The sequence below is a fragment of the Oryctolagus cuniculus genome, chromosome 5 (assembly GCF_964237555.1).
Source record: "Oryctolagus cuniculus chromosome 5, mOryCun1.1, whole genome shotgun sequence".
NCBI lineage: Eukaryota > Metazoa > Chordata > Mammalia > Lagomorpha > Leporidae > Oryctolagus > Oryctolagus cuniculus.
Genome location: NC_091436.1, coordinates 62,029,339 through 62,041,452, shown reverse-complemented (window position 1 = coordinate 62,041,452; position 12,114 = coordinate 62,029,339). Strand labels below are relative to the sequence as shown.

Here is a 12,114-nt window from a genome sequence, read left to right as displayed (position 1 = left end):
GAGGCAGAGAGAGAGAGAGAGGTCTTCCATCCACTGGTTCACTCCCCAGATGGCCACAATGGCCAGAGCTGGGCCAAATCTGAAGCCAGGAGATTCCTCTGGGTCTCCTATGCTGGGTGCAGGGGCCCAAGGCCTTGGGCCATCTTCTGCTTTCCCAGGCCATAGCAGAGAGCTGGGTCGGAAGTAGAGCATCCTGGACTCGAACCGGCGCCCATATGGAATGCTGGCACTGCAGGTTGGGGCTTTAACCCGCTGCACCACAGCGCTGGCCCCAGTTCTGGCTTCTTAAGCAAAGCCTATGAGACATGTCAGATCTGTACTGACTGAAGAGGAATTTATACCTCGCAGGAGTGTAAGAACTCTTAAGTGGTTTTCTATAAAATACCACTGCACTGATTGATTAAAAATATTAATGAATTTTTGGATCATGCAAATTTTGAGATGTCTGCTTCCATAGTTTTCCATTAATGGATTTATCTTTTTAAAAACATTACTTACTTTTTGAAATACAAAGTTACTGAGAGAAAGGGAGACAGAGACAGACAGACAGAGAGAGAGAGAGAGAGAGAGAATCTTCCTTAAAAGGCTGCAGGCCAGGCTGAAGCCAGGAGCCAGGAACTCCATCTGGATCTCTTACATGGCTACGTGGGCCCCAAGTATTTGTACCATGTTCTACTGCTTTCTCGGGCACATTAACAGGGAGCTGGGTCAGATGTGGAACAGACGGGACTCGAACCAATACCCATGTGGGATGCTGGCATCACAAGTGGTGGCTTTACCCACTACACCACAGCGCCAGCCCAGATGGATTTATTCTTGGCCGATTCCCCTTGTAACAAGTGGCAGCATATGGACAAGAAGTCACACCAGATGTCCTAACCCGGAGAGAACAATGATCTTGCTCTCAGGAATAGCAGTGACCTTTTGTAATGCTGTAACAAGAACCAGTCATCAATTAATTTTAATTGGTGATTAAAAATTACCAATGTCAGGGCTGGCGCTGTGGCGCAGTGGGTTAACGCCCTGGCCTGCAGTGCCAGCGTCCCATATGGGCGCCTGTTCAAGACCCAGCTGCTCCACTTCCAATCCAGCTCTCTGCTATGGCCTGGGAAAGCAGTGGAGGATGGCCCAAGGCCTTGGGCCCCTGCACCCAGCATAGGAGACCTGGAAGAAGCTCCTGGCTCCTGGCTTCAGATTGGCCCAGCTCCAGCCATTGCGGCCATCTGAGGAGTGAACCAGAAGAAGGAAGACCTCTCTCTCTGCCTCTCCTCTCTCTCTGTGTAACTCTAACTTTCAAATAAAGAAATAAATCTTTAAAAAAATTACCAATGTCTACTTAATATTACAGGTGCCTGTTAAACACAGAAAAATGGATTGAGGATTTTCTTCCTATCTGATGTGGCAGAAAATGTTCACCCTGACAGCTTTTCAAGGTCAAACATCTTCCTCCAGAATGCCACCGGACAGACCCAACTGGTAACCATCTCTGCTTTTTCCAAGTTTTATTTCCATGAGGATGTGAGTGAATAAAAATGGCTGTAAACTCCAGTAAAGCGTTTGTCTACTTTTCTTACGAGTACTTGGGATATAGTGCTGAAGGGCTAGGCTGATTGTCCCAAGTGAAGGAGGGTTTGGCTCTGGCTTTTAAAACACAGATGTCAGAGGTAGGTGTTTGGTCTAGCGGTTAGGATGCTGGTGGGGGCACCTGTGTCCCATATCACGTGCCCAGATTCAAGTCCTGGCTGCGACAAGTCCAGTTTCCTGCTAATGCACACCCTGGGCAGCCAGCGATGGCTCAAGACATTAGGTTCCTGCACCCACGTGGGACACCTGGCTCCCAGCATCTGGGGAATGAACTAGTAGCTGCGATCTGTGTGTGTGTGTGTGTGTGTGTGTGTGTGTGTTTCTGCCTCTCAGGTGAATAAAAATCTACAAATCCACAGGTTTCGACTTGCATTCTTACAATATATCCCTTGTTTCTGGTCAGCCAGCAGCCTCTCGATGTGAGTTCTAGAGCTAGGTGGCATGGCAGTATTTATTAATAAGTGAAAAACCACAGTATTTGTATAGGGATTCACCCAAGTAAACGTCAAAGCATTTGTTCCTGTTGGGTTCACACTCAAACATCATCCTCTCTCCACAGTCTTTGCATTCTTCCTACAGGAGCCACAGTCTTCAGATAAGCCCTAATGCAAAACTGGCACTGTGGTGCAGCAGGCTGAGCCACAGTCTGCAATGTCAGCATCCCATATTGGAGAGCCGCTTTGAATCCTGGCTGCTCTGCTTCCAATCCAATTCCCTGCTAACCCTCCTGGGAAAGCAATGGAAGGTGGTCCAAGTGCTGTGGACCCACGACCGATGTGGGAGACTCAGATGGAGTTCTGGGCTCCTGGCTTCAGCCTGGCTCAGCCCTGGCTGTTGTGGCCATCTGGGGAGTGAGCCAGCAGACAAAGGATCTCTCTCTCTCTCTCTCTCTCTCTATCTCTATCTCTATCTCTATCTCTATCTCTAACTCTGACTTTCAAATCAATAAATAAATGTTTAAAAAAAACCCTTGGACTAGCGCTGTGGTGCAGCAGGTTAAAGCCCCAGCCTGCAGTGCCAACATCCCATATGGTCGCTGGTTGAACTCCCCACTGCTCCACTTACAATCCAGCTCCCTGCTAATGCACCTGGGAAAGCAGATTGGGGCCGGCACTGTGGCAAAGCTGGTAAAGCTGCCACCTGCAGTGCCGGCATCCCATAGGGGTGCCGGTTTGAGGCCCGGCTGCTTCACTTCCAGCCCAGCTCTCTGTATGGCCTGGGAAAGCAGTAGAAGATGGTCCAAGCCGTTAAGTCCCTGTACCCATGTGGGAGACCTGGAAGAAGCTCCTGGCTCCTGGCTTCGGATCAGTGCAGCTCTGGCCATTGCAGTCAACTGGGGAGTGAACCAGCGGATGGAAGGCCTCTCGCTGTCTCTCTTTGCCTCTCCTTCTCTCTGTGTGTAACTCTGACTTTCAAATAGATAAATAAATCTTTAAAAAATTTAAGGAGAAACTTGAGTCTACTCAGAGTGGATTAAATCATCACCATACACGATACACAATGAATTTCAAATAAAGATGTAAATGTATGCATGCATACACATGGGCACACACACTTAATTCTGAAATAGCTTATAAAAAATAAAAGCCAAAGGAAGATTGATAAGTTTGATATGAAAACTACACCTTCAACTTGACAAGATACGATACCGTTTATGGATTTGTTACCCTGCATTGTATGTTCTAGAATAATGACTCTGGACCTTATAAATGTTTCCTTTTGCTGACTAGCAAGATGTCAAGCTCTGTGAGTAGAGGATGCTGGTGGGCCCCGGTGGAAGAAAGAAGCCTTTCTCATCCAGACCCTGTGTGCCCCTCTAGGCAGGCCCCTGCAGCGTGCCTGGCTCCTGCAGTGCATGCACTGTGTAGTGGGCTGCCTCTGGCATGGCCCCGGTTGTGAGGCCCCCACTACCAGAACCCCTCTGGGGGACTTTGCACCCTCAGTGAACCCCTCTGCCTCCCAGCGAGCCTTGACCAAGTCTCCTCCAGTGAAGCCTGGATTTCAGCCCGGAGGGTAATGGCTCCTCCCTGCACCTGCCGTCCCTGAAGTACGCTTCCAGGCTGTCTTCATTGCCTACCAGCCCACCCCCCATAATGCCCATCCTTTGTCATGGTTAATAATTCTTCAGAGTAAATGGTCCTTATTGGAATGCCTATGGTTTTCTTTCTCCTGATTGGTCCGTGACTAGGATAGCACTGGTACCAGGAGTGGGTGTCACCCCAAAAATAGACCCCTGAAGACAGGCTGTGAGGATGTGGTTGCACCATTAGGCATGAGCCCAGTGCTGAGTTCCTGGCCAGTAGGACATGGGATGCTAGTAATCCATTGCCTGCCGTGGCACCACAATTAAACAAGCTATTGCCTGTGGCGGATTGTGACAGAGTGTGCATCACAGGACCTGTGTCGCCAGCACATTGACTGCTATGGCAGTAATGATGACTGTCAAGGCTATATTATGCGATGGGAGTTTTGAATGCAATTCGTCAGTTCCAGAAGAAAATGACAAGCCTTTAATTCCAAGTTCAAATCATGGTCTGAGAACCAGAGAGCATCGAGGATAGCCTTAGAAGAACCTTTTATTCTTGTAGTCATAGGGATAAAACTGCTAAGAATCAAACACATTTTGATTATGGAAATACTAAATTATGGTGCTAATTGTATCCACAATCTCATCAAGTTTCTATTGGCATTGAGATAGGTGTTGATTTAAATGGTGATGATGCACTCTCAGGCTGGCAAAGCCAAACGGTGGGATTTATCTGCCAAAGACAAGCTGGGCTCTTCCATTAGGGCAGGAGGAGAATATCAGTAATCAGCTGCCTTGACTGGCAGAGATCTTTGGTAGTCGGTGGGTATCCCCAGGCACGCACACTTAGAGGGCCTACTAAAATGTCACTTGATGTATACAGCAGGACAAAACTTAGGTCTGGGAGCCAAAACCTGGCTAGAGTTGCCACAGTGGAAGAGTCGCCACCTCTGACCCAGATCCCAGACCTGGACTGAAGGAGAGAGGATTCCTGACCCTGCTGCCCCAGGTACACACCATGACTCTCCATCCACACTTCCCCCTGAGGGTTCTATAATTGCTAGCAAAAATGGCTACTTTTCAGATAAATGGAAATATTCGGACATCTTCGTGATTATTACACACTGGCTCTAAATGAATGCTAATTCCACGGCATCCAAAACACCGCTGTGGCTCAGCAGCCAGCATGAAGGCTTACAGTGGTCAGGGGATAGAAGGACTCTTCGCTCAAGTCTGAAACACAGTCCACCGCGACGGCCTGGACCCGTTCTGGGGCTGTTTCCCCAGTTCTGAATGTGTCCTTGGAATAGACGTGATTGGCCACTGCAAGAATTCTCACACTGCTTCTCTGACCTTTGATTTGGGACCAACTATGGTAAGAAGGGGTAACTGGAAGCCCCCAAAACTTCCCTCCCTGTCAATAAAATGCATCAGAAGCAATATCACAACCCTGAGGAACTTGTCCTGTGGATCAACGCCACCATTGACATGGCTTTCACTTGCACAGAAGACAGATAAGGGCTTAGAAATAGCTAGCAAGTATTGGGTCCATACCATAACGAACAGGTAGCGAAAATTGCAGCTGCTGTCCCAGATGTACTGTCTTTAAAATACATATAAGTTATTTGAAAGGCAGAATTACAGAAAGAGGGAAGCAGAGAGACAGACAGAGACAAAGAGGATATCTCCCATCCATTGGTTCACTCCTCAAATGGTTGCAATGGCCAGGACTGGACCAGGCCTAAGCCAGGAGCCTGAAACTCCTTCTAGGTCTCCTCTGCAGATGGCAGGGGCCCAAGCACTTGGGCCATCTTTCACTGCTTTCCCAGGCGTTTAGCAGGGAGCTGGATTGGAAGTGGAGCAGCTGGGACATGAACAAGTGCCTCTGCGCAGGGCCGGCATTGCAGGAGGTGGCTTAGCACCACAACACTGGCCCCAGATGTACTATCTTAACTGGAACGAGTTAATGTGCCTGTAGAACTTGGTATACAGTTATTGATATATCTTTTGCTCCTTAGCAATTTGCAAGGCCCACAAGAAGTTTGCTTTTCCCTGGCAAAGTCATAATATATTTTGACTCTTGCCTGAAGACTGTGTCAGTTCTCCTGCCCTCTGCCAGGAGACAGCTCACAAACCTTGACCATCATGTTAGTCCACAAATATCCCGTTGCTGCGACATTGATGACATCATGCTGCGTGGACGTGATGAGCAGAAAGGAGCATGGACTTGGGTGCCTAATAAAACATATGAAAACTGGAGGATGGAAAAAAACACTACAAAAATCACAGCCCTTAATTTTAATAAAGTTTCTAGGGGTCCAGTGGTTTGGAGTACATTAAAAAAAATTAGGCCAGCGCCGCGGCTCACTAGGCTAATCCTCCGCCTTGCGGCGCCAGCACACTGGATTCTAGTCCCGGTCAGGGCACCGGATTCTGTCCCAGTTGCCCCTCTTCCAGGCCAGCTCTCTGCTGTGGCCAGGGAGTGCAGTGGAGGATGGCCCAAGTACTTGGGCCCTGCACCCCATGGGAGACCAGGAGAAGCACCTGGCTCCTGGCTTCAGATCAGCGCAATGCGCCGGCTGCAGCGCGCCAGCCGTGGCGGCCATTGGAGGGTGAACCAATGGCAAAGGAAGACCTTTCTCTCTATCTCTCTCTCTCACTGTCCACTCTGCCTGTCAAAAAAAAAATCCACTCAAAAATGAGAGTTAAGTTGCACCTCATACTAGGTACCGTGGAAAATGAGACATGATGCTTGGTAGATCCTTGTGGATTCTGAAGGCAATATATATTCTATGTGACTGTGCTATTTCAACCCATCTCCAGAGTCACTCTTTTTTTTTTTTTTTTTTTTTTAGAAAGAGTTAGAGAGGTAGAGACAGAAAGAGAGGTCTTCCATCCACTTGGTTCACTACCCAGATGGCCACCACAGCGCAAGCTGTGCTGATCCACAGCCAGGAACCAGGAGCTTCTTCTGGGTCTCCCACACAGGGGTAGGGGCCCAAGGACTTGGGTCATCTTCTACTGCTTTCCCAGGCCATAGGAGAGAGCTGGATATGAAAAGGAGCAGCTGGGACTCAAACCGGCACCCATATGGGATGCCAGCACTTCAGGCCAGGGCGTTAACCCGCTGCACCACAGCGCCGGCCCCGAGTCACTCTTTTTTTTTTTTTTTGACAGGCAGAGTGGACAGTGAGAGAGAGAGACAGAGAGAAAGGTCTTCGTTTTGCCATTGGTTCACCCTCCGATGGCCGCCGCGGCTGGCGCGCTGCGGCCGGCGCACCACGCTGATCCGATGGCAGGAGCCAGGTGCTTCTCCTGGTCTCCCATGGGGTGCAGGGCCCAAGGACCTGGGCCATCCTCCACTGCACTCCCTAGCCACAGCAGAGAGCTGGCCTGGAAGAGGGACAACGGGGACAGAATCCGGCGTCCCGACCGGGACTAGAACCCGGTGTGCCGGTGCCACAAGGTGGAGGATTAGCCTAGTGAGCCATGGAGCCGGCCCCAGAGTCACTCTTAAGATGAGCATTTTTGAGTTGGGACCAGAGAAAGAGAGGACCCGTAGCTGGTTTGAATTACAGAGGAGCCTCCACAGCACATCAGGCTGATGGTCAGCTGCTCCAATGATACTCAGAATATGGCGTAAGGGATATTATGTGCAGCCCCTGTCAGGCTCTCGTAGGAGAATCCCAAGATAGTAATGAGGAGAAAATTGATATCCTTTTCTAAAGATAACTATTCTTTTAAGAGACAGTTTCTTGCTTGCTGCTGTGCCTTGGTAGGCACTGACCGTGGCCTAGCAGGGATCACATGGCCTGAGCTTCCGCTCATGGTCTGGGTGTTGTTAGACTACCTGGTCGTGAAGCTGGGCCTGCCCAGCAATGATCTGTCAGGAGACGGCAATGGTGCACAACAGACCTAGCATGCTGGGGCAGGTTTTAGAGGTGGAAGCATCATGGTGTGTGAACTGGAGGCGCCCACGCTTGCAACACCAAACCCTGTTTTACTGCTTCTTTTTCCGAAACCCATACTTGTGGCCTTCAGGGGTGTTCCCAACAACCAGCTGGCTAAGAAATCAAGTCTGGTTTACAGATGGGTCTGTTTGACGTGTTGCTTCCACCCAAAAGTGAACAGCTAAAGCACCATAGCCCTACCTGAAGGTGACCCTGAAGGATGGTGGTGGAAGCAGCTTCCAGTGGTGCCTGTGGTTGCCCAGCGTGTCTGAACTGAGAAATGGCTGGGGAGCCCCCTAGTCTGCGGCTAGTTGCTGGCATTCGTCTACATAGTGAGGGACTTGAAAGAAACAGAGCTGGAAGATGGGTGACAAGCAAGTCTGCAAGGATTCTGTGGCTGGCTCTCTCAGGATGGGCGCAGATTGTAAAGGTATTCCTGTCCTATATTAATGCCCACCAAAGGGCATCCACAGCAGAGGGGGTTCTTATTAATCAAATTTACAACCTACTGATTGGGTCGGTAGCCTCATTTCTCACATATCCCACTGGTTGTACAGTGGGCCTGTGGATAACATGGCCATTGAGGCAGGCATAGAGGCCATGTATGGGCTCAGCAGCATGGACTTCCCCTTGGCAAGGCTGACACAACTACTGCTGAGTGCCTAATCTGTCAAGAACCAAATACTGAAACCGCAACATGGCACCAACACTATGGGTAACAGCCATCTACCTGGTGACAGGCGGGTTATACTGGACCCCTCCCATCATGAAGGGGGCAGATTTGTCTTCATGGAAAGAGACACCTATTCTGGATAGGGAACACCTTCCCGGCTTATGATGCTCCTCCCAGCACCACCGTCCAATCCACATACTCACAGAGTGTCTTCTCCATGGCGACATTTCCCATTGCTTTGCTTCTAAGCGCGGAGTCAATTTCACAGCAAAGGAGATGGTGACATAAGTGCATGCCCATGAAATTAGCACAGCTCAACACCCAGAAGACGTTGATCTAACTGAAGGATCGGTGGTTCAGTGAAGATTTGGTGGTGATGGTTGGAAGACATTACCTTTAAAGCGCGGAATCCTAGCTTATGGCACGGCCAGGGTATAGGTGCCCAGGGACCCCAGGGTGGTAGTGGGAGTAGTGCTTCTCATCCTAGCCATCTTGAGCAGTGATAGTTTGGAAGCCTTAGTTCCCAGAAGATGTTTCAGCCAAGGACCCTACCACGGTTTCTCTGTTGTGTGACCTATAATAGACCAGTGCCTTGGGCTTTGTATGCCCCTAAGTCAATGGGCAGCAAAAGTGTAACCACTGGCTGGAATGATCAATCCTGAGGACCAGTGGTAGATTGTATTGCTGGAACATGAAGGAAGCCAAAAGGGCTTTTTGGAATAAGGATTACTTCCACACCCAATAGGAAATTAAGGTTAATGAAAAACCTCCAGCAACCAAAACAGGTGGGACAATTGAAGGATTCAGACACTTTGGTAATGAACCTGACCAGCTGAGGTTCTGCCTGAATGGAAGAGGAAGGTCATGTATTTCCAGAAAGTAGGACTGTAGGGGTGTTGAACATTTTCCTCATTTGCATTCATTTGTATATTCTAAACATTTTTGTTTTAATTTGAGATACAAGTTTTTAGAGGTTAAACTTACAATTTAGTCTTTAGGTTTCAGAATATTTGATGGAACAGAGACAAAACCTGAGGAATAATTATTACAGCCAACAATGGAAACTGATTCTTGGCATTGGGCATCTTCTCATTTTGGAGAAAGGGAATGAACTTGACCTGTCAGAAGTATAACTGTATCTTGTGAGATGGAAATGTACAAGGGCACATCAACTAGTTTGTGGAAAGTAGAATTAAGAGATAAAAAATATAAACTTTATTTCTAAAGACAAACTCCATCAAGTTCAAGACACTTTTTTAAAAAGATTTATTTTATTTATTTGAAAGAGTTAGAGAGAGAGAGTAAGAGTTCTTCCATCCACTGGTTCACTCCCCAAATGACTGCAATGGCCAGAGCTGAGCTGATCTGAAGCCAGAAGCCAGGAGCTTCTTCTGGGTCTCCCACACGGGTCCAGGGGCCCAGGAACTTGAGTCATCTTCCACTGCTTTCCCAGGCCATAGCAGAGAGCTGGATTGGAAGTGGAGCAGCAGGGACTCAAACCGGCGCCCATAATTGGATGCCAGCACTGCAGGCTGGGGCTTTAATCTGCTGCGCCACAGTGTCAGCCCCCAAGACACTTTCCAAAGTGATGATTTAGTGAGGGTTCTGGGAATTGACACGTTTCAGTGCAGTTCCTTTTACATCATTAATTAAAGAGAAATGGATGCCCTTCAAAGATTCTTTAAGATTAGGAAACATAGGGGCCAGCATTGTGATGGGGAGTGTAAAGCCACTGCCCGTGATGCCAGCATCCCATATGGGCACCAGTTCACGTCCCAGCTGCTCCACTTCCAATCTACTTCCAATCCAGCTCCCTGCTAATGGCTTTGGAAAAGCAGTGGAAGAAAGCCCAAATATTTGGGCCCCTGCCACCCACATGAGAGACCTGGATTAAGCTCCTGGCTTTGGCCTGGCCTAGTGCTGGCCGTTGCAGCCACTTAGGGAGTGAATCAGTGGATGGAAGATTCTCTCTCTTTCTCTCTCAGTCCTCTCTCTCCCTCTCTCTCTGTATCTCTGACTTTCAAAATGAATAAATAAACCTTAAAAAAATCAGAAAACATAAAGAAGTCAGGAGGAGTCAAATCAGGACTATACGCTGAGTACTTAATGATTTTCCATCAAAACCTCTCAAAATTGCCCTTGTTTGATGAGAGGGAAGGGCAGGACCATCGCTGCAGTGGAGAAGGATTCGCTTGTGATTTCCCGTGTTTTATTGCTGAAGCTCTAACATCCTCAAAACATGCTCCTACTAAGCAAGCAGTTACCATTCTTTGATCTTCCAGAAAGTCAACCAGCAAAGTGCATTGAGCGTCCCCCAGAATGTCACCGTGACCTTCACCCTTGGCTGGGTCCACTGTCCTGTGACTGGACCACTTCCACATCATGATCTTCATTGGGCTAAGCTTTGTCTCCAAGACCGGACTGCTAACAGACACGTTCCACTTCCTGTTATAACTCTCCTAAGAAATGCTTCAAGAGCTCCATCTCACTTGTTTATAAAATCTCCATTGAAAACTCTAGTAATTGGTCCTCTTCAAATGGGGGCAAAAATAAGTTTTTTGTTTTGTTTTGCCATATAACGGACTTAATCCACTTTATTTTTCTTGTGTAAAAACCTATGTTGTGGGGCCAGCACGGTGGCCAGTAGGTTAAAGCTGCCACCTGCATTGCCGGCATTCCATATGGGTGCTGGTTCGAGTCTCGGCTGCTCCATTGCCAGTCCAGCTCTCTGCTATGTCCTGGGAAAGCAGTAGAAGATGACCCAAGTGCTTGCGCCTCTGCACCTGTGTGGGAGACCTGGAAGAAGCTCTGGCTCCTGGTTTTGGGTTGGCATAGCTCCAACTGTTGCGGCCACCGGGGAGTGAACCAGTAGATGGAAGACCTCTCTCTCTCTCTCTCTCTCTATGCCTCTGCCTATCTGTTACTCTGCCTTTCAAATAAATAAAACTTAAAAAAAAAAAAAAAGGCAGGAGCATATTTGGGTGCACAAAGACTATGAAATCCATGCAGTTTTTTCAAGATACAAACAATCCAGAATTTTCTGGACACTTCCTAGACTTGTTTCATTGTTCAAAAGTTTCAAACTCTGCAGAAGGGCGCATATGAAAGTGTGGACTGAGACTGCTATCTATGGATTGACCCTCAGTTCCTAATGCACTTGTTGCCTTCTCTGCGATAATGGAGTGGACCCCATGAATCAGTCTTTCTCCCTGGCTAGGCGGTACTGGGCTCTGGGGGTGCTTCTTTTCCAGGTAGATGCCCACAGTGCCCGGCTGCAGCTTCCACAGCTGCGGGCCACTTGTGTGGCACCTCCCATGCACGGCTTACCTCACATCCCCCTGAATGACTACCCCAGACACTGCCACTGGCATGCCACGTCCCCGCGGATGGCTCCCCTGGCACCCTCTCAGATGGATCTGCCCCTACCACAAACCTCAGCACACAGGGAGCCAAGGTTGCAACCTCTGTAAAGAGTTCTGGCCTTCGGCTTGAGGAAGTGGGGAGCGGCTGCTTCCTGTTATCCCTGTATTCTTTAGAAGTCTCTTTAGGCTGGCGCTGCGGCTCACCAGGCTAATCCTCCGCCTTGCGGCGCCGGCACACCGGGTTCTAGTCCCGGTCGGGGCACCGGATTCTGTCCCAGTTGCCCCTCTTCCAGGCCAGCTCTCTGCTGTGGCCCGGGAGTGCAGTGGAGGATGGCCCAAGTACTTGGGCCCTGCACCCCATGGGAGACCAGAAACACCTGACTCCTGCCATCGGATCAGCGCGGTGTGCCGGCTGCAGCGGCCATTGGAGGGTGAACCAACAGCAAAGGAAGACCTTTCTCTCTGTCTCTATCTCTCACTGCCCACTCTGCCTGTCAAAAAAAAAAAAAAAAAAAGTCT

The 12,114-nt window shown here is 49.0% G+C and overlaps 1 protein-coding gene across 1 annotated transcript in view; it reads left to right on the top strand.

The window, feature by feature from the left end:
* LOC100346633 (uncharacterized) overlaps window positions 1-1,548 on the top strand; it is a 172,841-nt gene extending 171,293 nt beyond the window's left edge. Inside the window, exon 47 of the mRNA XM_070073713.1 lies at window positions 1,349-1,548. Coding sequence (XP_069929814.1) covers window positions 1,349-1,378 — 30 coding nt within the window. The 3' untranslated portion in view covers window positions 1,379-1,548. The remainder of the gene's footprint in view (window positions 1-1,348) is intronic.
* The last annotated feature ends 10,566 nt before the right edge of the window (window positions 1,549-12,114 follow it).